Source organism: Amaranthus tricolor, chromosome 16, assembly GCF_026212465.1.
Source record: "Amaranthus tricolor cultivar Red isolate AtriRed21 chromosome 16, ASM2621246v1, whole genome shotgun sequence".
In the NCBI taxonomy this organism is placed as follows: Eukaryota; Viridiplantae; Streptophyta; class Magnoliopsida; order Caryophyllales; family Amaranthaceae; genus Amaranthus; species Amaranthus tricolor.
In genome coordinates, this window is record NC_080062.1 from 1,499,802 (window position 1) to 1,524,479 (window position 24,678).

At 36.8% G+C, this 24,678-nt stretch overlaps 1 protein-coding gene across 3 annotated transcripts; it reads left to right on the plus strand.

Moving 5' to 3' along the window:
* The first annotated feature begins 77 nt into the window (after nucleotides 1-77).
* LOC130803280 (protease Do-like 7) lies at nucleotides 78-23,561 on the plus strand. Of its 3 annotated transcripts, none has more exons than XM_057667484.1 (24): nucleotides 78-575; nucleotides 860-930; nucleotides 3,093-3,227; nucleotides 4,530-4,588; nucleotides 6,520-6,556; nucleotides 6,768-6,893; nucleotides 7,274-7,363; nucleotides 9,354-9,419; nucleotides 9,514-9,570; nucleotides 9,670-9,735; nucleotides 10,189-10,296; nucleotides 10,970-11,050; nucleotides 11,965-12,014; nucleotides 12,197-12,362; nucleotides 18,018-18,536; nucleotides 18,969-19,151; nucleotides 19,225-19,327; nucleotides 19,682-19,852; nucleotides 20,063-20,142; nucleotides 20,213-20,440; nucleotides 21,282-21,497; nucleotides 21,639-21,796; nucleotides 22,635-22,746; nucleotides 22,917-23,561. In XM_057667484.1, exons 1-24 carry the CDS (start codon nucleotides 290-292, stop codon nucleotides 23,091-23,093), a joined length of 3,345 nt encoding a protein of 1,114 aa, XP_057523467.1. In that variant the 5' UTR covers nucleotides 78-289; the 3' UTR covers nucleotides 23,094-23,561. The 3 variants fall into 3 exon arrangements, with proteins under 3 accessions (XP_057523467.1, XP_057523468.1, XP_057523469.1); XM_057667486.1 differs by lacking the exon at nucleotides 4,530-4,588 and adding an exon at nucleotides 1,802-1,958 and having other exon boundaries at nucleotides 529-575; XM_057667485.1 differs by lacking the exon at nucleotides 4,530-4,588 and having other exon boundaries at nucleotides 509-575.
* Nucleotides 23,562-24,678: the final 1,117 nt, after the last annotated feature.

Consider the following 24,678-nt stretch of genomic DNA (forward strand, 5'->3'; position numbering starts at 1 on the left):
AGATAAGATATTAAATTAGAAAAATTACTATTACATTTAAGGTTTAAGGTGCAAACTCGGCCGAGAGACAGGATTTGATTATGTTTTAACTGCCGTCTGCCGGAGTATTCGTCAGTAAACCGCATTTAGAGTTGCATTATTACATTAATCTTCTCCGAAACAAAATTTTTAATCGCTCACTCATTTTATTGCAACCCAGACTTTTCCCTCTCTCTCCTCTAAAACCCTAAAATTTTCTAAATCCCTGCCCAAATCACTGTACTTTTCTTAATCAAATTGATCGAAAATCATGGGAGATCAGCTAGAAAGATTAGGATCAGAGGCAATTTCAGCAGAAGATGCATCCTTGAAAAATGATCTATGTATGGAAATTGATCCGCCATTGATTGAAAATGCTGCGACTGCTGAAGATTGGCGAAAAGCGCTAAATAAAGTTGTTCCTGCAGTTGTTGTTCTTCGTACTACTGCTTGTCGCGCTTTTGATACTGAATCTGCTGGTGCTAGTTACGCTACTGGTTTCGTCGTTGATAAACGGCGCGGAATTATTCTTACTAATCGTCATGTTGTTAAACCAGGTTGATTTTCATCATTAACTGTGTTAATTAGGGTTTAAGCGTGGTTACGGAGGAAGTTTTGCTTTATAATGGATGTTGATAAGCAAATTGTTAATAACTTTAGTGTTTTCATTAGGATACTGATTTGCAAAGTAATATTCTGCAAACTGATAATAAGACTGATCAATAATAAACTGCCAGCAATTTCGTAGTTGTCAATTTGCAACTCAGTTTCTATTATTAAGTTTGAATTTTGGTTTTGATGATTAAGCTAATTTTTTTTTGTCGTTTTGTATTTTTTATAGGTCCAGTAGTGGCTGAAGCGATGTTCTTGAATCGAGAGGAGATTCCTGTTTTTCCGGCTTATAGAGATCCTGTGAGTAAACTGTTTTTGAGGTTTTTATTGCTTTTGGGAAGTTCTAATTATTTTATTCATTTTTTGTATGAATTCTTTTTAAAGGAAGATTCTTTTGTGTGTGAATTTGTCTGATCATGTATGAATTTGATTCGGTGCGTTTTGATGGAATATTATCTGTTGCAATTTGATTATTGACACTTTTTTGGGTGAGAATGTTGTCTGTACTTTTTATCTTGTAACTAGAAGGTTCAAGGATTTTAGGATGCATAAAAATTAGAATACTTTGATGCAAGTGGTTGATACCTGTTTAGAACAAAAATAGTAATTGAAAATTTTTTATTTATGTTTTGAATTTTGATAAGTCAATTGTTTTGGATGATTTGTTGGTTGGTTTTTCCATAGGCAATGGTTTATTGTATAATGAAGGGTTTGATTTTCTCCCTCTTAAGAACTTGCATTGTCTTACGTTGAAGCATTAGTATCATATTGGTTGATTGAATAGAAGTGGATCTTTTTCATCTGATAAGGGAAATTAGAGTGTTTAACGTTGATGTCAACTTGGTTTCGGGAATAGGAGGTGTTTACTGAGATCTTGCTCTTCAATCTAAAAAAATTTGGTAGCTTAGCCTCTACCTAGCACGAGCTAAGGTTTCACTTTGATCAATCTGTCTTGGGATGATTTTGGTTGGCACAAGCATGGGCTATAGATGACTACTTAGCTCACTTTAAGAAGTTATACCTTGGGATTTGGAGCTTCTAAAATTTTAAATTTTCTTTTTGCCAGTAAGATTTATATGTTGACACTAAGCATGGCATGGATGATTACGTAGCTTACTTAAAAGAAGTTAAAATTTGGAGCTTCTAAAATTTCAAATTTTCTTTTCGCCAGTAAGAATTTTGTGGTGACACTAAGCATGACATTTGCTGCTTTGATCCTGAGCTTGGCTTTGGCGCTGCTCAAATGCAGCATCCTTTTTGCTGTGCAATATTGAGTGCTGAGTTATTTGCGTATGGAATGAGGACCTTACTCAGTGAACTATTGTGAGGTAATAGATATTACCTGAATTCTGTATAGAAATTGGATTTTCATGTTCTGCTATATATTCAGTTCAATTTTGAGTTCTAAGGGGTCTACTACAATTTAATCACCTTTTGTTCAACTTTCATAAGATACAAGTTTCCGGTTGATAGGCAATTTCGTTCACCCACAAACATTATATTAATACTGGTGCGTGATAAGCAGGGGGGGAAGATTTAGTTTTGTTTGTTTTTGAATGGAAAGCAAGCAGTGTATAAACTGTATACGTGATATGTGACAGATTTTTAGCAGAAAAGAACTGTTACTCAATGAATCTAGCTTTATTGTGAAACATACTGTGAATGTAAAAAAGCATAAATTACAAAGTTCTGAACAAAGGGGTTTTTCATAGGATTATTGGGCCTAAATTGAATTTTTTTTGAACTTGTCCTTCAAAAATTTTTTTTTTTGAAATATTTTACCCTCTTTTAGCATAAATTTAGGGCCTCTTAGCCGCCAAGGAAAGTGACTACTCTAGGATTACTTTAGCTTTTGAGAAAATAATGTGAGGAGATCACAGGTTAACAGATTAAAACACACATCTATCTTTGCTTATGATCTTACTTGTTAGCTGAAAAATTCTGTAATTGACCCGAAACTTGATACTGTGAATTTTGTACATTGCCTTTGGTTGGAGCCCTAAAGGTGTGCGTTCATGTTTTGTTTCACTAGATTAGCTAAAGAGTTCTTGTAGAGGTTTGGAATTTTCACTTCAAATTATGAGGGCCCTGCTTATACTGACATTTGGTTATCAATGGCGAACCTCATACCCTTTGATAAATTTCATTATTTCTGTTGCATTTATTTACTTATGTTAGTTGATTGTTGGTGTTGAGAAGAATTTGGTTGCTGGAGTTTGGAAGTGAAAATGGTGGAAATGGGAATGATGTTCTCCATATTTTGTTACTCTTCGTTCAGTTGCGATTTTGAATTGGGAAAGGAGAAACTCTTTTTTCCTTGTGGATTAACTCCTTGGAGTGCTTAGGATGTTTTTCGAAAAGCTCAAGTGTGTGTGTGTGTGTGTGTGTTGTGTGTGTGTGAGAGGGAGGTTTTTTGGTCTTGGTCTTTTTGTTCATAATTCTTTGTTCACTTGTTTCTTTAGGTGCATGATTTCGGATTCTTTAGATACGATCCGCAACAAGTTCGATTTCTAGAATATGAAGAGATCCCTCTTGCTCCCGAAGCTGCTTGTGTTGGGCTTGAAATCAGGGTTGTTGGCAATGATAGTGGGGAGAAGGTAGGTGTTTCTATTTCCTGATTGTGAAATTTTAATTCTCTAATTTATAGTTGCTGAAAGTATTGCGTAGATTGTTCTCTGTTTGTCTATGGTAGGTTATGTAGTATCATGTTATATTTCTATGGCTGCGAAGTTGTAAGATAGTGTATATAGTTTAATGATGATCACTTCAAGCTGTGGTATTAGAGCTCAATTCATCATGCTAATGTGAAAAGTTTGCCATCTTACTGAATGAACATTGTAGATAATAAGAAAAACCTTATCTACAGCCTTACTTCATAGTTGGTGATTGATTGACTAGTGTGCTTCCTTGCCGGATTTTTCCTCCCTTTGCGTTATGTGTTCAGTTTATGGGGTTCACAGGAACTTGAGTTGGTTATGTTATGCCAACTCAAACATTGGTTTTCCCGTGCGCCTCACCTTAATATTTATGCCCGTCCCTGAAATAAGTTTAACAAGGTTAGTTGGTCTCTGTATACTTGTTTTTACTATGCAAGAGAAGAAGTGTATCACCTTCACCCGTCACACCAATAAGGGTCTTCCCTTTTTTAGTCTTCACATTTCTTGAATTTGATTGATATCGATGCAGTAATACTATATTTCCGTCTTAAAAATATTTATCCTTGTAAACTTTCTTTACAATTCATTGTATAAAAGAAAATGCTCGTTGAACTGTATGTGCCAACCATGATTTCCGTTGTTGTGTACAGTTGCCAAGACAATTTTGTATATTACAAAAGAAACTTTTGTTTGATTCAAACCTACTTGTGAACGGTGATAGGTATTTGCAATGTTGTCTAGAATGCTATGTGCTGACCGTCTTGGTATCTTTTACTGTACTAATATCCTTGTCGTTTAGTGCATTTGCATGTGTCTTTTATCTGTCACAACTCCCAAACATCCGAATTTCTTGGTTGATTCATTCTGATTTTCGAATAAATATATAATGCAAGATTCTTGACTAATATGACAGACCAATTTTATATCTGGGTCTTTGATGCTTAATTGAAATACCTAGGGTGACGTTTGCAAATAGAGTTTTTAACACCTTTAGTATTGAGGAGATCGTGATGGTGAATGCATTGCTAAAAAGATTGTAAAATAGTAAATTCTGGCAATACCCTTTCCACCTAGGATCTGATCTTGTTTTCCATTACTTGTGGTACATATCTGAATGGTGGGCATGAATTTTGCTTGTCATCCAATTTCTCGTCATTGATTTAAGGTGAGATATGTCCATTTGATCTTGTCCATGTACTTGCTTTGTATCTTTTGCTTGCTTGATATATTACTCCTGTGCAGGTATCCATTTTGGCTGGCACTCTTGCACGTCTTGATAGAGATGCTCCCCACTACAAAAAGTATGTGGTAAAAATATTTTTTAGCTTGAATTTATTGCTTGGTCATGATATGAATTTTGTTCTCTCATATTAGTGAACTGAGGTGTAGTGGATTGTGATATAAGGTCAAAAAGGAGGTACAAAGCTGAATGTGGGGCCGCAAAATAATGTTTGTTCGTTAGTAAGGTAGAACTTAACTGTATATGTACCATTCCATTGTCATTTGCTTCAATTTCTTGCCTAAGAGGCAGGAAACAACTTTCTTAGTTGGTGCGATTCCTTTTGACTATCGAAACTAGCAACAATTGAGGACCGGAAGATTTGACTGTTGTCATTGAATGGATTAGTCAAAAGTGTTTGCAGGTATTGAAAGATCTTAGGCACAATTTAGCTTATGCACTTTTGAAGTAACCAGGGTAGACAGTTGGAGGGCATGGTTTTATAGGGAAAGGAGTCGTTGCTACACCTTTATGGAGAGTAGGGTAGAGCTCTACTGAGGTCACTTTGATTTTGCAAGTGTGTTATTGAACTTTGCTGTTCTTATAAGATATTCTATGTGGGTCATTAGCTTGTTAGTAGTTAATTATCTTCTCTAATGGTTATCTTGGACTTTGACTGTTTATGTTGTCTCACATAAGGATTTAAATGTTTTTTACTTTTGGTTGCCATTTTCATATTTGGTACAGTCTTTAGTCACTTTGTCCAAACCAATCCACTTCCTTCCTTTGAAGACTTGAAAGTTAATTGTTCTATATGAAACATGTTCTTTCTTGTACCCTTTTTACTATATTATTCAATGTGCTGGCTGTGCTTGGACCTAGAGTAGCGAGATAATAAAGATGGCTACAGCTTGCTAGCGTATTGGTGCATTTTAGTTTAATCTTTGTTTTATAGCCTTGAAATTATTATGATAATATGTCTGTAATCCTCTTGAGAAGTTGATGTCAATATAGGGTTGCAAATGAGATTGGTAAGGTTGTAGACACCCTATGTAGTCCACTTGAGGTAGCATCAATTGGAAGAGATAGTGTTGACCCTATTTCATTTAGTATTAATTAAGTTTCGTTGAAGAGCGAGGTTTTCGCTATGTCATTTTTTGGTTTAGATGTAGCATTTAGAAAAGGTCAGAAGTTAATATTTTATTTAGCATTTTCATCCATGGGATTAATGACTTGCTTGCAGTATTGCTAATTGCTATAGATCAAATGGGAGTGCTTATTCCCTAAAGACTAGCGTATTTGGTGAAATATGTCATTTGATTTATAAGCCCTTAATTAGTTTCCTACACAAACCAATGCAAAGCAAGTTTCATTCCATTACAATCGACCTCAATTCCATTACAATCGACCTCAATATAACTAACGTTTCGTTTGTCATGACTCACGACTGTCTTAATTCAAAGCACCACTCGGTGGACCAGGTGGCAGCTATGATATCAATGCTTTAATGTTATAGATCAAAAAATGGGAGAGTCTATCCCAAAAGATTTTCCGATTTGGTGAGAGAGCCCATTCGAACTATAAGCCCCTGATTGGTTTCTTACACGACCAATCTGCAACAAGTCCTATAACTTGCAATATGCTCAAATTCATTACAGATTTCCCCTCTGAATAAAATATAGGGAGGGAGGTGAAAGAAAGTTTAAATCTCTAATTTGAAGCTCGAAAATTTTGTTAACTGTGGTATCATCCAGTGCTTCCCGAGTGCTTCCCGAGTGCTTCCCTCGTACTGTACTTTCCTGTTAACAATGCTTTACTGTTCGTGATGTAACTCTTGGCTTTTTGGATATGTATGACCGAAAGTGATTACTTTGCATTATTCATTATGCAATTTTGATGATTGATTATATGAAGCCAATATATACTTGCTGATCCTGAATATCCCCCCCCCCCCCAAAGAAAAAAAGTGTGAATTTTTTGATTCTGACATAATCTATTGCTCTGTGGATGCAGGGATGGCTACAATGATTTTAACACATTTTACATGCAAGTAAGTAGCCTGTTTTACTATGTGCTACAAGATTTTGAGTTTTTTTTACTTTTTATTTCTGAAAAGCAATTCAAATTTTTAAATGCTGGCAATTCTTTTTTACTTGGGTTTTTTAGGTTATATAAACTTGACAATGTTGCACGTTAATATTTAGATAGATAACTTTTTTTAGTAGAGCTAATTGATCCACCAATGAACAATTTGTTTGCAGGCGGCTTCAGGGACTAAAGGTGGTTCCAGTGGTTCTCCTGTTATAGATTGGCAAGGAAGGGCCGTTGCTTTAAATGCTGGAAGCAAGTCATCCAGTGCATCTGCTTTTTTCTTACCCTTGGAACGAGTGAGTTATTTTATCTCGTGACTTTTTCCTTGCCATCATACTAAAATTCCATTGTATGAGAATATAAGAATCTAGCTCGTATTAACACAACACACTCCCCCCTGCGAAAAAAGGGTAAAGATAAAGCGTGTTTGGTCTTAAATATGATGTTGGCTGGCTTACATAGATGATTAGTGGCGACCTATATGATTAATCAGTTAATGTGAAAGTTCACTCGAGTCGTTTAGGAACTATTTATTGAGAGTTGGACATTGACTTTTTTGATGCATTGATCTTGTCCATGTTTAATTCATGTCAGAATTATCATATAGACGTTGCTTTCTGCTTATGCAATTAGCTAGTGCTCTACCTGTCGTTGAGTGTTGAATTTGACTTTGTAGGTTGTCAGGGCACTAGAATTTCTCCAGAAAGGCAGAGATTTATCTACAAATAAGTGGCCTGCTGTTACCATCCCTCGTGGTACGCTCCAGGTTTGTTGATATTTTCCCTGGATATGATTAATTCAATGTCTTCAGCTCGTTTTTATGAAATTCCCTGGTGTGCAAGCTTTTGTACTTTTTAGTGCTCTTGTGTGAACACCAAGAATGACAACATACTCGGAGTGATCATTCTGCTGGCTATTGTGCTGTGTGCATATATTATCATGTTACAATGTGACCAGTGTGGAGGAGGGGGACATTTTTTTATCACGACACATTTTTTTTTTATCATGATTGGATTGTATTAGAGATCCTGTCTAAGCTCCTTGTTATTTGGAATAATCTTGGATGAATTAACACAATGAGTTCTAGATTAAGTACTGATGCACTATGGTCTATGCTTTTTATAGATAAAATTATTTTATTTTAATTGATGAAATTGCACGTATTAATGCCAAATTTGAGACATGGAGACAAGGGTTAGGACTTGTGGGTTTAAACTTGGCCGTAGTAAAACAGATTATATAAAATGCAAGTTTCACACAATTAAAGGACGACATATGAAGATGTGGTGAAATCAAAGAATCAAGAATATTCGTGTTTTAAGTCCTTAGTTCAGTTTTTCTATGTAGTGATTGACTAAGATGTAATTTGGGTGCCTCTAATAGAAAGGTGCAGCATTATGCGATTATAGTGTACCAGAAAAACTAAAGTGGAAATATATATAGATTTACCATCAGACGTGCTTTGCTACACGGGTCAAGATGTTTGCATATAAAAGTGCAAATCAAAAAACTAAACTTACTGAAATGCGTATGTTTAGATGAGTGTGTGAGCATAGGCTAAGAGATAGAACTCGAAATTATATTAAGGACTAAAGTTATGTGTGGGAGATATTACAAATAAGATAAAAGAATTGGATTTGTTGGTTACAATCAAGAGTTGGTTAAGCGATGACTACATAAGAAAGGAAAACCAAAGATGACTTGAATGGAAGAAGTACATAAGGATATAGTTGAATTTTACTTCTCTAGGAACATATGGCCATGTATAGGATGAATGGAAAAGGCTACATGTTACAAATGCTCTCTTATGTTGACTTATTTTGGCTTATGTAGACAACCCTATATCTTGGGATTAAGGCTTTAAAATTTTTTGTTGTTGTAACCTCTTATCTGAAACCTATATCTGAAACCTTAATATAGTGTTGAGCTCAGAAAATGGATCAGAATTGCATGAATATTCGGCGACTATGTTCTCTAGTCATCTTATTGCGAATATTCAGCAACTTTAAAATTTAGATAATTGTGGTTTTGGTACTATAAATTCGATCTGGCTTTGGAATTGGTTGAGCTGTCTGAAAACGATGCTATACTAGAGTTCGAACAATGTGTTTCAAACTCCAATATTGCCAAGATCGAATGTATGAGGTTTTGTGACAAACAAATTTAGCTATCAATGATATCGATGTTTGTAGGAGAAAGTAATGCAATAAAACGACACAAAAATTTAACGAGGCTCACCCAACTTAGGCTACGTCCTTCGGTGTGTAGTATCTCTTATATTATCAAAGGAGTTCAAAGAACTCTCAAATATGGAGAATTACGATAGAGAAGAGATATAGACTAGTGTTTGGCTTGGGGTGTATTTTGTGGATGATTCTTTATGTGTGAATGAGAGCTCTCTATATATAGGAGAGATCTCACTAAGTAACATTAAGTACATTAAAACTATGAATAAATGATAATGAAACATTCCCAAGTACTTGAAGAGTCAAAAACAGCATCCTAGGAGCATCAAGAATTAAACCTTTGCACTTCTTCATTAAGTCCCATAACTCCAATGAATAACTCATACTTCATTACCTCATTAATCCATACTTTTAATCACCATCATAAATCACAATCATCAAGACTCAACATAATACACCAACATTAACATACTCATTGGATTCCAAACCCAAGAGTCAACCATTCATAACACTGTCTGTTATCTGTTAATATGCGTAAATGTTCTAATGGACTTCATCATGGTTATGTAGATGACATTTGTGCACAAAGGTTTTGATGAGACATTTCGGCTTGGTATTCGAAGAGATACGGAACTGGTACTTAATGGCTCTATATGTCTCTTTTCTGTCAGCTGCCTTCAGGCATTTTGAGTTATTTGGATGCTGACTTCTTGTGTGTTTAATTAAGTAGATGGTGCGACAAGCATCTCCACCAGGAGAAACTGGAATGTTGGTTGTTGATTCAGTGGTGAGTATGGTATCTTATACCAGTGAGAGCTTTTAGAATGAATTGTTTTTAGCTACCTTTTTACGTCTCCTAAAAACTGCATTCTATTTCTCATTGCAGGTTCCAGGTGGGCCAGCTCATAAGCATTTGGAAACTGGTGATGTGCTTGTTCGTGTTAATGGTGAAGTAAGTCCACATAATTAAGCATTTGCTTCACTTGAATTCTTTCTGGATGGACAATCTATCTGAGATATCCTTTGTCATTTAAGTTATATTCTATTGAACCTCTTTTCCTCACAGTTAAATTTATAGCTTAGTCCAAGATCTAGAGATGTATTATTGTATGATCTTTGATGGTATTATGATAATGTATCCTGATAGTTTTTGAAAGTAATTTGGAGTAGTGCTTTTATGTGTTGTCTTTTTTTGGTTCATTTTTATCCATAAATCAATTTTATGGAAAGGTCTCCTGATGTCATGTACCTTCGATAACAGTGTGTGACATGCTGTTAACTCAAATTGCTGCTTTCTGGTTGCCATTTGTTTACAGATATTAATTTGGCGTTCGATTCTTCTGAAAATGGCATTTCTTGATTTGCATTTATTGTAATTGATTATTTGTGATACAATCCTTTGCAGGTTATGACTCAATTCCTCAAACTAGAGACACTGTTAGACGATAGTGTGAACAAGAAAGTTGAAATGGAGATAGAAAGAGGTGGCACTCCAATGACAGTGAACTTGACGGTGAGCTCACAATTTACAAATTTTCTTCCATATCAAGCTTACTATGTGCTTCTTTAAATAAAGCTTGTCTTTGTGTTTGTGGAATCATGTTTCGTAGATTTGGTTTTGACTTTATTTTCACGAAATGGATTTAGAATAAAAGAGATATATAGTTATTTTTTTTGTAATTTTTTTCGTGGGAAATTGAGTTGTATTTTGTCTTTTCTTTTAATTGGTAAGTTTCTCATAAAAGCGAAAGTGGAGATATTTGGCAAATGTCTTTTGGGTGTTAGCTGTTGGCTTTTTTAGTTGGCATGTTTGCCAGTTGAATGCGTTGCCTTTTTGTTGGTTTTAGCCAGATAAGTCAGCTTGTTAAGAAAATACTTAAACTAAGTGGGCCAACAAGTCAAAAGCCAACCAAGTTGAAATTTTCATTTTGGCTTAAAAGCTAGCTTATGAAAAGCTATTTGCCAAACACGTTTTTTGGCTTTTTGACTAACCATAAAGCCAGAAGCCAATCTAAAAGCCATCCATCGAACAACCCTAATATTTGTTAGAACAATTTTCCATGTTGATTTGTTTTGGCTCTTGTAGCCAAAGCCTTTGACAATTGACTTTGTTGGTGTTTTATTCTGCTTTTTTGTATATCTTGATGTTTTTTGTTGGTCTGTGCCTTATATAATTGATGATTCAGATTCAAGATTTGCACTCAATTACCCCAGATCACTTTCTTGAAGTGAGTGGTGCAGTTATTCATGCTCTGTCCTATCAGCAGGTCTGCACCTTTATCTCCCAATTTTAAGCTTAGATTTGTGCATGTTTTCTCTGGTGTCCTGATTGTTCACTTACGCTTTTATGTGAATTGTCTGTTAGATGTGGTGTGTGGCTTATGGAATAGTTTATATGTCAATGTAAGAGTTGAAGCCTGATTGAAAGTCTGAAAATTTTGAGTCTCACCCCCTCCCCTGTTTCTCCCCCTTTTCCCTCCTCTGATGTAAGTTCTTTCACTATTGGGTGGTATGGGGTTCTGGGGTTGCTACTTATTCAATGAAGGTTTCTTTGTTTGTATTCCCTAAATGTTGTACCTTTTGTTTGGATCTAGCTTTTTGCTTCCATCTTGTTTTCTATAAGCTCATTATTTTTTACAGGCCTCAATTTCAGAATCTCTGCATGTTGAGATGGTCGATTATGACTATATATAATTTGGCACACCAAATTTTGTAATGATTGTTTCAGGAAATTCATTAGCCTTTCTTTTGTGCATGGATGATATACCCCCTGGTGTCTTTATGGGATTTTTGGTTGTTCTTTACAGTAAGCATTTTGGTATACCCAATAATGACATTCTACTATTTTTTGTTTGTCTTTATAGTAAGCATTTTGGTATATCCAATAATGACATTCTACTCTTTTTTCAAGATAATTTTTTGATGTGGGAGTCTTCTTTACAAAATTTGTTTCGGGTGCTGATTTTCCCTCCAATTACTGTTGCATTCCAAGTTGTTATGCCCTTGCATCAAGTAACTTTGATGTTCATGTCTAGACAGTGTGAAAACAAGAAACACTGTTCATGTCATTTTTCACTAGTTCACTTGATTGTTATATTTTGTAAATTTTGCTATTTTAGTTTTTAATCATGACGCAGTTTTTTTTATCCAACATCATTAATTATTCAAACTATTTTTGCAGGCTCGAAATTTCCGGTTTACTTGTGGTCTTGTTTACGTTGCAGAACCTGGGTAAGTCTTTCATTTGAAAACTATTAGAGAATAAAGGATTGACTTGTTTGATTTTGGCAGCATGTGCTTATAATGGCTTTTGGCTGTCAGTTCATTTTCTAGTCGTTCTTCTGATCTAATATCATGTTTATCGCATCATTGAGATAATTACTTGCCCGTTTTGCCTTCTTTGTTGTTGGCAGTTACATGCTGGTAAGAGCTGGAGTGCCTCGCCATGCTATCATAAAAAAATTTGCTGGACAGGAGATATCATGCCTTCAGGAGCTGATCTCTGTTCTCTCTAAGTTATCTAGAGGTACTCGTGTGCCGCTTGAATACATAACTTACATGGATAGGCACCGAAGGAAGGTAATTGATTTAACCTAGCTTATTTAGTCTAAGTCTCATATATTAGGCATGAAATTGAATACTTCTCATAGTTCGGATATAAAGTGTTTTGGCTTAATTTGTTTGATCCATAGTGAAGATTTGATGATTTCTGGAGTTTTGTTTTTGAAAAGATACTGTTTTTCTCTCTTACTCTCATTACATAGGGGCATATTCAATATATACATGTATAATGTAACTGACTCAAGATAACTGCCTAATAACTGACTAAGGATAACTGCCTATTGCATAAACTGCCTAATGTAACTGTAAAATGTATAAACTGCTGCTTTCCAATACTCCCCCTCAAGTTAGGTCGTGGGGTCACCGATGCCTAACTTGCATAGAGTGCTGTTGAAGACCTGTGATGAAACTGCTTTTGTGAGAATGTCGGCTAGTTGGTCTTTAGATCTGATGAAGGGAAGACAGATGACCTTGCTTTCTAGTTTCTCCTTGATAAAGTGTCGATCGATCTCTACATGTTTCGTTCGATCATGTTGGACTGGATTTTCGGAGATGCTTATTGCTGCTTCGTTATCACAATATAGAAGGCTGGCCTGTGTCTGATGAAAGCCTAGCTCTCATAGAAGTTTCCTAATCCATAGAATCTCTGTAACTCCTTTTGCTATCCCTCTAAATTCTGCTTCAGCACTGGACAGGGCAACCACCTTCTGTTTCTTACTCTTCCAGGTGACTAGATTACCCCCCTACAAGAGTGAAGTATCCTGAAGTAGACTTCCTGTCGTCCCGATCACCAGCCCAATCTGCATCTGTGTAACCAATAAGATCAAGATTATCATTCTTTAAGTAGAGGACTCCTTTATTACTGGTTCCCTTTAAGTATCTCAGGATCCTCAGGACCGTTGCCATGTGCTCCACTTGAGGTTGATGCATGAACTTGCTTACAATGCCTACTGCGTAGGCAATATCTGGTCTCGTGTGGGATAAGTAAATCAACTTTCCCACTATCCGTCTATAGCGATCTTGGTCTGCCGCTTCTGCCCCTTCAACAATTTGTAGACCATGATTAGCTACCATAGGTGTATCCGCTGGCTTGCAGTCTAACATGCCTGTTTCTGCTAAGAGGTCTAAGATGTACTTTCTCTGATTGATGAATATCCCCTTCCTTGACCTTAGAACTTCTATTCCTAGGAAGTATTTCAGTTGTCCCAAATCCTTCATCTCAAACTCTTGGAATAATTTGCTCCTGAGACGGTCAATTTCCTTGGGGTTGTTTCCGGTAATCACCATATCATCTACATAAATCACGAGGCATGTAATTTGTTTTCCACTTCTCCTGAGAAATAGGGTATGATCTGAGTTGCTCTGTTTGTAGCCAAATCTCTTCATTGCTGTAGTGAATCTACCGAACCACGCTCTAGGGGATTGTTTCAAGCCATATAGTGCTCTTTTAAGTCGACACCCCTCTCCTTGGCTATACTCATCTGAATACCCGGGTGGTGGCTTCATGTATACCTCTTCTTCAATCTCTCCATGTAGGAAGGCATTTTTCACATCAAATTGAAACAGAGGCCACTCTTTATTTGCTGCTACGGAGAACAGGACTCGAATGGTGTCGATTTTAGCCACAGGTGAGAAGGTTTCCGAGTAGTCTACCCCGTAAGTCTGTGTGTACCCTTTAGCAACAAGTCTTGCTTTATACCTCTCAATGGTTCCATCAGCGTGATATTTGACTGAGAAAACCCATTTACATCCAACCGTCTTCTTATCACCTGGTAATCTGCACTTCTCCCACGTTCCGTTTTTCTGGAGAGCCATGATCTCTTCGTCCATAGCTTGCTTCCACTTTGGTTATTGAAGGGCTTCTTCAATGGTGTTCGGAATGGTACTGGAATAAAGGGATGCATTAAAGGCAACAGCTGTCTGTGAAAGTTGTTCATCATCCGGTCTACCAACAGGATATCGGGATCTCTGGGATTCATACTCGGGATCATACCTCTTCGGGGGCATTCCTCTTGTACTTCGAGGGGGCAAATTGTATTTCCTGGGGACAACACCACTTCTTGGCACAATATAGTCAGTGGATATATCAATGAGAGGAGCAGTAGGACTCGGTGTTACCTGACTCGGGCTCGGTGTTACCTCTCTGTCGGTCGGATGCTCAGGGATTGGATGCTCAGGGACTGGAGTAGTAAACTGAGGAGATGAATCAGTGACAATGTCTGTGGCAATATCGGTGGTAGTACCTACTTGCTCTTTGGGAGCTCGACTGTCAGCCAAAGGATGAGTCAACCAGCTGAGGTCCTCACTCATACTCTCCCCCTGAGACCGAGGGTGGGTGTAGTAGGAAGAATGTTCAAGGAAGTCACAGTCCATGGTGGTGTAAAGTTTGTGATGGACAGGGTCATAACATCGATAGCCCTTTTGCGTAGTTCCGTACCCAAGAAACACACATTTGACTGCCCGTGGTTCAAATTTAGTGCGGGCTCGTGATGGAAGATGGACATACACAACACACCCAAAGATGCGAGGACGAAGGGAGTGAGATGAGGGAACATGAGTAAACTTATTTAGTACGGCGAGAGGGGTCTGGAATTGGAGGATTTTGTGGGAAGTCGGTTTGTGAGATAGGTGGCAGTAGCAATGGCCTCAGGCCAAAAGTGTACAGGTACATGAGTGTCAAACATGAGAGCCCGTGCGACCTCAAGAAGAGTACGATTTTTTCGTTCAGCAACCCCATTTTGTTGAGGAGTGTCGGGGCAGGAAGTCTGATGAATTAGGCCATGCTCAAGGAAAAACTGTTTCATTGCAATAGAGATATATTCACCACCATTATCTGAGCGAAGTATTTTAGGTTGTGCATGGAACTGGGTGAGAATCATGTTATAGAATTTTACAAAAACATCAAAAACCTCAGATTTGTGTTTCAAAAAATAAACCCAGCACATTCGAGAACAATCATCAATAAATAACACAAAATATGAAAAACCATGAGAGTCAGTATGTGGGGCTGAGCCCCATACATCAGAATGCAAAATATCAAAGGGTTTTAGAGCACGGGTATTACTAGGAACATAGGACTGTTTGTGACTCTTAGCTAAGATACAAGTTTCACAATCTAGAGATGCATTACAACTATTAAGTGAAGGAAAAAGTCGTTTTAGATAACCTAAGGATGGATGACCTAAACGGCGATGCCAAGTCCTCAATTGGTGAACAGGAGATCCATGAGCAAGCATTGCACCACTATTTTGAATCACCTCATCAACATAGTATAGTCCACCTCTTTCAGTACCACGCCCAATTATCGTTCCCGTCTGAGCATCCTGCACAATACAATTAGCAGAGGTTAACAACACAGTACAGTTTAAGTCCTTTGTTAACTGACTAACCGATAATAATTTATGAGACAAACTGGGAATTAACAAACAATTTTTAAGGTGAAGAGAAGGGGAAATATTGACTGCCCCAGCTTGGGCAACTGGTATATACTCCCCATTAGTCGTCTGGATATGGGTTCGATTAGTCGGATGGGTGGATAAAAGATCACTGGGGTCAAAGGTCATCGTATCGGTCGCCCCACAGTCAAAAATCCATTCAGAGCTTGCATTATGGCTAAGAAGGCCTTTGGGAGTAATATTTTGTGGGCCAGGAGAGATATTGGGCCGAGGAAGGGTAAGTGGGCTGGAATGTGAGGGTGGACGGGAGTGCGAGGTAAGTTTTAGGGTTTTTTCATTATAAAAAGGATGGTGGGGGTAAGTAGGGTTGGCCTGCCCTTCCCTTTGCCCTTGTCTGACGGCTATTATCGCTTTCTCTTCCCATTTCTGTTCCTCACCATTGACGGCTCCCTGTTCTGGGGTTACTGTCGCCTCTCCTTCCCCTTTGCTCCATCCTCCCAGTTCACCTGACTTGAGACATGATGTCGGAGTACTGAGGTTAGCCTTGCCGCCGGTTCGGTTTGCCGGTGCCTTGGTGGCGGCTCTCCTTTTCTGTAGATCATCCCACCACTCGAGGTACCCCACAAGTTTGAAGCATCCCTCCTTTGTATGCCTTGAACCACCACAGTGAGTGCAACGGAGTTTCCTCCGGTCATCCTCTTCTCGGCTTCTTTGGAAGGGTTTGTTTCTCGTGGCTAAACCCGATCCAATCTCTGAGGACGAGTTCCCGGTGATGAGACGCCGTTCATAATGTTCCGGCGTGTGATCTCCCTTCTGATTGATGCGTAGGCTGTCTCCACCATCGGTAAAGGTTCACTGTTGAGAATATCTCTTCTTTCTTTGTCTAAATTGTCGTTAATCCCGGTGAGAAACTGATAAAATCTTTGTCTTTGAATATATTTGTTGAATTTTGTTATATCCCGTGGGCATGTCATGGGATTTGGCATCCTCCGATCGATTTCTTTCCATATTGTGTTGAGTTTACCGTAGTAAACTTCGATATTGTCGTTGTCTTGCCTTAATGTTGCTGCTCTTGAACTTAAGTCGAAAATTTGTAGTTCGTCCCTACCACATCCTAAGAGACTTTCGATCCCTTGCTATAGACTGTGTGCTGTTGTGTAGTCTAGGAATTGGTTTACAATATCTCCGTCTATGTTCTCAATTATCCATGCTATAACCATGGCATCTCGTTGTTCCCATTGGGTGTAATTTGGGTCTGATGGTGGTGGGGGTCCGGCAGTGATGTGATTGAGCCTCCCCCGACCACCAATTGCTACGTTCATTAGCTTGCACCATTTCGTATAATTGTGGTATGTGAGTTTTTCTGAAATTTTAAGTGATGTTGGGTTTTCAGTTTGGTTGGTTATTTTGTGGAGTTTCTGGAACATTTGGAACATCTGTTCCATCTGTTCCAATGACATTAGGGTTTGCTGTGTTTGCTCTTCTGATACATCGGCCATTTGCAAGGTAAGAAACGGTAGATGATGAGCCCTTCCCGAATCTAAACCCTATGGCTTTGATACCATGAAGATTTGATGATTTCTGGAGTTTTGTTTTTGAAAAGATACTGTTTTTCTCTCTTACTCTCATTACATAGGGGCATATTCAATATATACATGTATAATGTAACTGACTCAAGATAACTGCCTAATAACTGCCTAATAACTGACTAAGGATAACTGCCTATTGCATAAACTGCCTAATGTAACTGTAAAATGTATAAACTGTTGCTTTCCAATACATAGAAAGCATTTTAAGTTTCTACGCAATGTTAACTGTCACTTTACGTCATGAGCTCAATGCTGTAGTCAGTAGGTCATATTTCAATTTCAATACTATATTCAATGCTATAATAATGCGTTTGAAAATATTTGACGAACTTAATATTATGTAGAACCTTCAAAATAATTTCAATATGGAAATTGTTTATGATTAGAACTAAGAATTAGAACTTTTTGCAGAAGAATTTTCATAATTTGATAAGAATTATAACTAATGATAGTGTTTCATTTATAGGATTATGGGAGATAATAATTGTCCCAGTTGGTTTGATCCATAAACTTACCTCAATGTTTCGAATTGCCTTTTCTGCACATTTTTTTAAAGTGCTGTTCTTTCCTTCCCCTTTCTTTTTTTCCATTTTAGATAGTTGTTTACATCCATGAGATTGGGTTTTCGTCCACCCGTTTTAATTCTTTTCTTGAGACTATCTCTAATATTTGGTTTCTATTTGGTGCAGTCCGTCTTGGTAACTGTTGATCGACATGAATGGTACGCCCCTCCTCGAATATATACACGTGATGACAGTACTGGTTTATGGATAGTGAAGCCTGCGATACCGTCAGAGTCCCCACTTTGGTCATGTGGTATCAATCACGTCAACGGCAGCACTAAAAGTGATGCAGTGTCATCAGATATTAGAGGGGTGTGTTTAATGGACTATACACTAGACGATAATCACCCAAAGCCGATTGACGGTGCTGCAGTCATGGAGACAAAAAATGATCTTACATCTGAAGATGCGAACACTGGAGATGAATCTGATATTGGGAAAAAGAAGCGAAAGGTAGAGGAGTGTTCATTTGCTGATGGCATTGCTAATGCTGATGGTGCATTGTTTGAACCTAGAGAAGAGACATTGGTGGACTCAGGAATTTCCGAGAATAGTATCCCAAGCGATCATCAAGGTGTGACGGCTGCAGTGTCCAATGCATCAGTTGCTGAACGTGTTATTGAACCAACTCTTGTTATGTTTGAGGTAACGTTCTGAGATAAATTGTCTTATTTTGAAGTTTTGGTGGAGGATATTTATGTTGTCACATTGTTCTTGTGTTCGGAAATGTTAGTGTCTTGTAATTGCTCTCGAATTGTTTTGTTTAGTCAGATGATGGCTGTGGGGTTTGGCTTTCATGTTGATGTTCACCTGATTTGGGTTAAATTTTGCTTTAGTTTGTATGTACTGTTAAGTATCTGTTGATGATTTGAAATACTGTCATGCCCTTTTATTTTCAATTAGATTTAGCATGTTAAAATTTAATTCTCTTTCTTTTAACCTGATTTGTTCATTTTTACTTGTTTTCCAGTCTTTGTGATGTGTAAAGATACTGCCTAAAATAATATTTTTATCACTGTTTGGTATACATGTTATTCATGACACATGCATTGTTCTCATCCATCTTATCATTTTCAGGTTCATGTGCCACCATCATGTATGCTTGATGGTGTTCACTCCCAACATTTCTTTGGAACAGGCGTCATTATTCATCATTCTCAAAATATGGGATTGGTTGTGGTTGACAAGAACACAGTTGCAATATCTGCATCTGATATCATGCTATCTTTTGCTGCATTTCCTATTGAAATTCCAGGGGAGGTAACTGCATTAGTTGTTGCCATTTTTTTTAGGCTCAGCAACTTATCTCATTGAAATTTCACTTATATTGTAGGTGGTTTTTCTACATCCAATACACAATTTTGCTCTCATTGCTTACAACCCTTCTGCTCTTGGTGCTGGTGCAGCTTTAGTGCATGCTGCTGAGCTGCTTCCAGGTTTTTTTTTTTTTTTTTTTTTTTTTTTTTGTGCATAATGCTATTTGAGTTTGCTCTCCTTTAGTATGTGTATCATATTTTCTTTCAAACATCTATTATATTTAGTTATACTGTTGTGGAAGAATAGCATTGTGATTTTTAGATCTAGCCATTTCCTCGAGAAATGTTTGCCCTAGCTCCAATCTTTTCATCTTGATAGTTCTCATAAGCCATGAATCACCATGACTTTAGAAGTTCGATTACGCATGCCAGCCTATGATGTCTAATTGTATTATGGGATGATATTTATGATATAAATTGGTGGTGCAGTACAGTATGTAAATGCATGTTTGCTAAACTCTCTTTATATGGCAGAACCTGCACTACGTCGAGGTGATGCTGTATGTCTCGTTGGGTTGAGCAGAAGTCTCCAGGCTACTTCCAGGAAATCAATTGTCACCAATCCATGTGCTGCTTTAAACATTGGATCTGCTGATTGTCCACGATATAGAGCCATTAATATGGAAGTTATTGAGCTTGACACAGGTAATTTGTTTCTAGTAATTAGCGTTCATTTAATCTTGCACTAAATACTCTTTAATGCCACATGCTGTCCCTTCTCGCTTCCTTTGCTTCCTAGAAAGAACTATTATATGTAAAAACAGAAAAAGAAGAAAACTGAAGGAAAGATGAAATGTTCAATTTTCTTTTGCCATGTTTTACTTTCTGAAAGTTTGCAATGGAGTTTCTCCCCAGATTTTGGCAGTACATTTTCTGGCGTATTGACCGATGAACGCGGTAGGGTTCAAGCAATATGGGGGAGCTTTTCAACTCAGGTTTTCATCTCTCTTTGGCTACTTGAATCTTCTAAATGCTAATGCTAACAGTTCGTATTTCCTCTTGCAGCTGAAATATGGCTCCAGTACGTCAGAAGATCATCAATTCGTGAGAGGTATACCAGTTTATACTATCAGTCAAGTCCTTGACAAAATTTTGTCTGGTGCCAATGGTCCACCTCTTCTTATAAATGGCATTAGTAGGCCCATGCCACTTGTCAGAATACTGGAAGTGGAGCTTTATCCTACCTTGCTGTCAAAAGCAAGGAGCTTTGGCCTGAGTGATGATTGGATTCAAGTATGCCTCGCTTTCATGTTATATTCTATTTCAAATTACTTCTGATACTTAGTAATTCGTTCCATATGTCCAATACATGATATAAATGGCTTTGGGGATTCCTTCTTTGTCCATGGTTGATATTTTGCCGGATAATGCCTATGCTATAGAATGCTGATTTTGCGAGAACTCTTGTTGACAATCTTGGACAGAGTTTTTGGGAGGACTTGCTCATTTGGACCTCTGTATTTTTCCTTATTTAGTATGGACAAATAGACTTTGATGAACTTGCTCATTTGGACCTCTGTATTTTTCCTTATTTAGAATGGACAAAGACTTTGATGTGGACATGTTTTTGCATTATCTGCTGTGTAGTGCTGCGGTAGTGAGGATCAACTTTTCTGAACTTTGGGATCAGTATACATTCTGTAGTCTAAGTTCCTCCAACTGTAATCCAATTGGGTTTGGGATGCATCTTTTTGCAATTGCTGTTTTTATGTTGATGAAAAACTGACAGAAGCCTGAACTGTGCGAGTTTTTTTATGTAAGAATGAAAGATGTGTAGTGACTATTAGTGGACTGTTCTGGTGTGATCCAATGTCCTTGAATTTTCTGATATCCTCTTCCTTTCTCTCCCCTTTTTGTATACTACTTTCTACCAACTTATTTCCCAAGCTACCTACTTGGCCAGATAATTCTTATAACATTCCTTTAATTGCCAAGAATTACAGTTAACCTTCTTATTCTAGATTATGTACATTTTTGACCTTTTTTTGTTTAAAAGTGTATTATTATCAAATGCCTTGAGTTTCTTGGAATTGTCTTTTTTGTTTAATTGGGATTTTTTTTCTACTTCCTTCAGGCTCTTGTTAAGAAAGACCCTTTGCGTCGTCAAGTATTGCGTGTCAAAGGTTGTTTGGCTGGATCAAGGGCTGAGAGCATTTTGGAACAAGGTGATATGGTTTTGGCAGTTAATAAAAAGCCTGTGACATGCTTTCGTGATATTGAAATTGCATGTCAAGATTTAGACAAGTATGATGAAAGTGATGGGATGCTTAAGATGACCATCTTTCGCCAGGTAGTGACTGAAATTAACCTTATCTAATTAATTTTTACTCAAAGGTTCAACAGGAATGTATGTTGCCTTGGTTAGTTGGTTGTCTGTCTTATGACGGCAATACAGATTACTCAACTTATTTGATTTTGAATGGTCATGCAGGGATGTGAATTGGAAATAGAAGTAGGTACTGATGTTAGAGATGGCATTGGTACAGTTCGTGCTGTTAATTGGTGTGGGTGCATAGTTCAGGATCCTCATTCTGCTGTACGAGCTCTGGGGTTTCTTCCCGAAGAAGGCCATGGAGTATATGTTGCAAGGTGATTGACTAATCCCTCTTATTGTGTTGGTTGTCCCAAAGTTTCTTCGTCGTAGTATTAGCTTTTTCAATAAACTGATTTGAACTGATCTGCCAGAAGAGGTACAATTATGAATAAGATAAAATCAGTTGACAGAAAGCTTGCTTTAGAAGCCTGGTAGTGGTGGTAGAAACAAAAAAGGAACAGGAAGCTTTGTTATAATTAAAAGAGAGTTGGAGATGTAGGATATATGTTAATATTTGAGAAGTAAATTTGTTAAGTGCTACATTTCCTTGTTTTTCTCTGTTTATCTGTTTTGGCCGACTTTTAGTATTATTTCAGTACGTCATACCATTAGATGCCATTGAATGGATATTCATAATTTTTGTCTATACGCTTTTAGTCTCTGTAGTCTATCCTTATGATATCAGATTGATAGCATAAACTAACACCCCTTTAGTTGGTGGTATTAATTTGTGGTAATAGGAATGAGTTTGAGTTTTAATTTTGATGAGATGTGCCATATTATTCACAAGGTAATGGAAGTCTCATCCACAAACATGTTTTTTCTTCACAAATTTCCATCACCATCTAATGACACTTTCTATGCGATAATGATGAGAAATTGAGAATAAATTTTGTGAAGAAAGGATAATTTTGAATAGCACGACCATGAACTTTCTCAAATAAATTTTCTACCAAATTTACGATATATTTTCACCGTTTTTACCATTTAATACCCACAAAGTAACAGGACGTAAGCGTTTTCGAAACAGAAAGCTTATGCTATGCTTAGTTTGTGAGCCCCCCTCACTTTATGACTTAGTTTCTCTTTTTTTTGTCTAATCGTTTTTTTCAGGTGGTGTCATGGAAGTCCAGCGCATAGATATGGTTTGTATGCTCTTCAATGGATAGTAGAAGTGAACGGAAAACCTACGCCAGATCTAGATGCTTTTGTTAGTGCTGCCAAGGTATAATAACTTTATAGTTCATTGCTTGTATCTGTCTAAACAGTTGACTCTAAATGCTTTAGAGTTCGGTAGTTCCTGAACTCTGCCTTCCCCCTCCGCTCCTCCCCCTCTTCCCTTCTTATTGGATGTGCATAGCAGTACGCTAAAAATCTGCATTGTTTGATGAGCAGGAACTAAATCACGGAGATTATGCACGCGTGAGGACAGTCCACTTAAATGGGAAACCTCGAGTGTTGACATTGAAGCAAGATTTGCATTACTGGCCTACTTGGGAGTTAAGATTTGATGCAAACACCTCATTGTGGCGTCGGAACACAATCAAGGCCTTGGATACCATTATTCCATGAACAGTTTTACTGACCAGCAAGATCACTCCGTAAGTGCACTCTACAAACATGTGAAATATACCCTCGCACTGATGGTACATAATTCATCGAGCATTCTTTTGGAGTCGACTTGAGATGATTATGAGAAGAGTTCTGAGATTAATCATATGGTTCGATTATTTTTCATGGCGAAGGAAACATTTAAAATTGGGAGGGCCGGGACAGTTGGTTTTCTTTAGTCATGTTCTTGACTGCTTCCAAAAATGCATAAGCTATTCATGTAGAAGAGAGGGAAGGGAATTATCCGTTGATGTTGCATTTTAAATTGTATTTGAGGTACTTTATTATTGTGATTTATTATATCATAAGGAGGTACACTTCTAGGTTATTTTAGAAATAACAAATATACTGTACTATTGAATAATTCTCCTTTATTGTAACTCATATATACTTTTTTCATTTTCATAGAAGTACAACATTTTATTGTCATCTTGGATTATCATCTATGCTTTTTCCTAAGTCATTATTTTTTTTTAATCTGAAATGGTATCATTTGTAGTAAATTTCGTAATAGATCTTTGCAATACTATGCAAAACTTTAATATCAACAAATTGTATCTTGGTGAATTTTTTTAACACACTTTGAGACACATTAGATATATAGGCTAAATAACCTAATTTTTTTAATAGAAAAGTAGGTAAGTATTTCCTCTGTTCATTTGAGTTTACATTTTATGACTCAAAAAAGTTTTTAGATATTTAAGTTTTTTAGATAAAATAGAAGGGACTGAAGTATGAGAACCTTATAATTTTGATGACATTGTAAGCCTTATATTTTGAAATCCTTGATTGATTTAATTTTCATTGACCCAAAAAAACACGAGCTAGGATTTTTCTCTATATTCAAGTACTTGTGCTGAATTTTATACTCAAAATATGGGTAGGGTGCTTAAACACTTTAAATAGTATGAAATTTAAAATTTTGAGTTTTTTTTTTTTTTTTTTTATAAAAAAAAAATGAAGTCAAACACAAATCAGATGTAGCTATACAAGTTTGAGAGCTAAATTTGGCTTGTAGTGGGTTGTACGTTTTTTTTAAGTTTTTTTTTTTGTATTTGAGTATGTTTTGATAGTATTTCTGGAGGAAAGGAAATGGGAGTAAAAGAAAAGAAAGGAAAAGTAAGAAAAAGAAAGAAGAAAAATGGAGACGTATTTTTCTTTTACATCTTTCTGTTATTAGAAACATTTAGTTTATATTAAGCGTAAATAACTCTTTTGTTTTTGTTTTCTTTCAATTATTTTGTTTTCTTTCTCTTTCCGTTTGCTATTCACTTAAAGGAAATTATATCTTTTTATTACTTTTTTCTTTCGTTTTCTTTCATCCAAATATAATATGAGTTTTACATAAATATGAAATACTTATTTGAAAAAGTTTTAATATATATTATATGATTGTATATTAAATTTACCTCATATGTGATTTAAATTTCACCTAGGAGTAACATGTGAATTGGTCGAGGCTGATTTAAAAAATATAGCCTCCCTAAAAGCAAATGAAAAGGGAATTGTTTTAATGATAAAGCAAAAAAGACGTCTTTGGATAGTT

Bases quoted from the DNA above. Each gene is read 5' to 3' on its own strand.
- LOC130803280 (XM_057667484.1), top strand. From the start codon at position 290: ATGGGAGATCAGCTAGAAAGATTAGGATCAGAGGCAATTTCAGCAGAA. The intron at 9,571-9,669 runs GTGAGTATGGTA...TTCTCATTGCAG, and splicing joins TGTTGGTTGTTGATTCAGTG to GTTCCAGGTGGGCCAGCTCA. The intron at 19,853-20,062 runs GTAATTTGTTTC...GTTTCTCCCCAG, and splicing joins AGTTATTGAGCTTGACACAG to ATTTTGGCAGTACATTTTCT.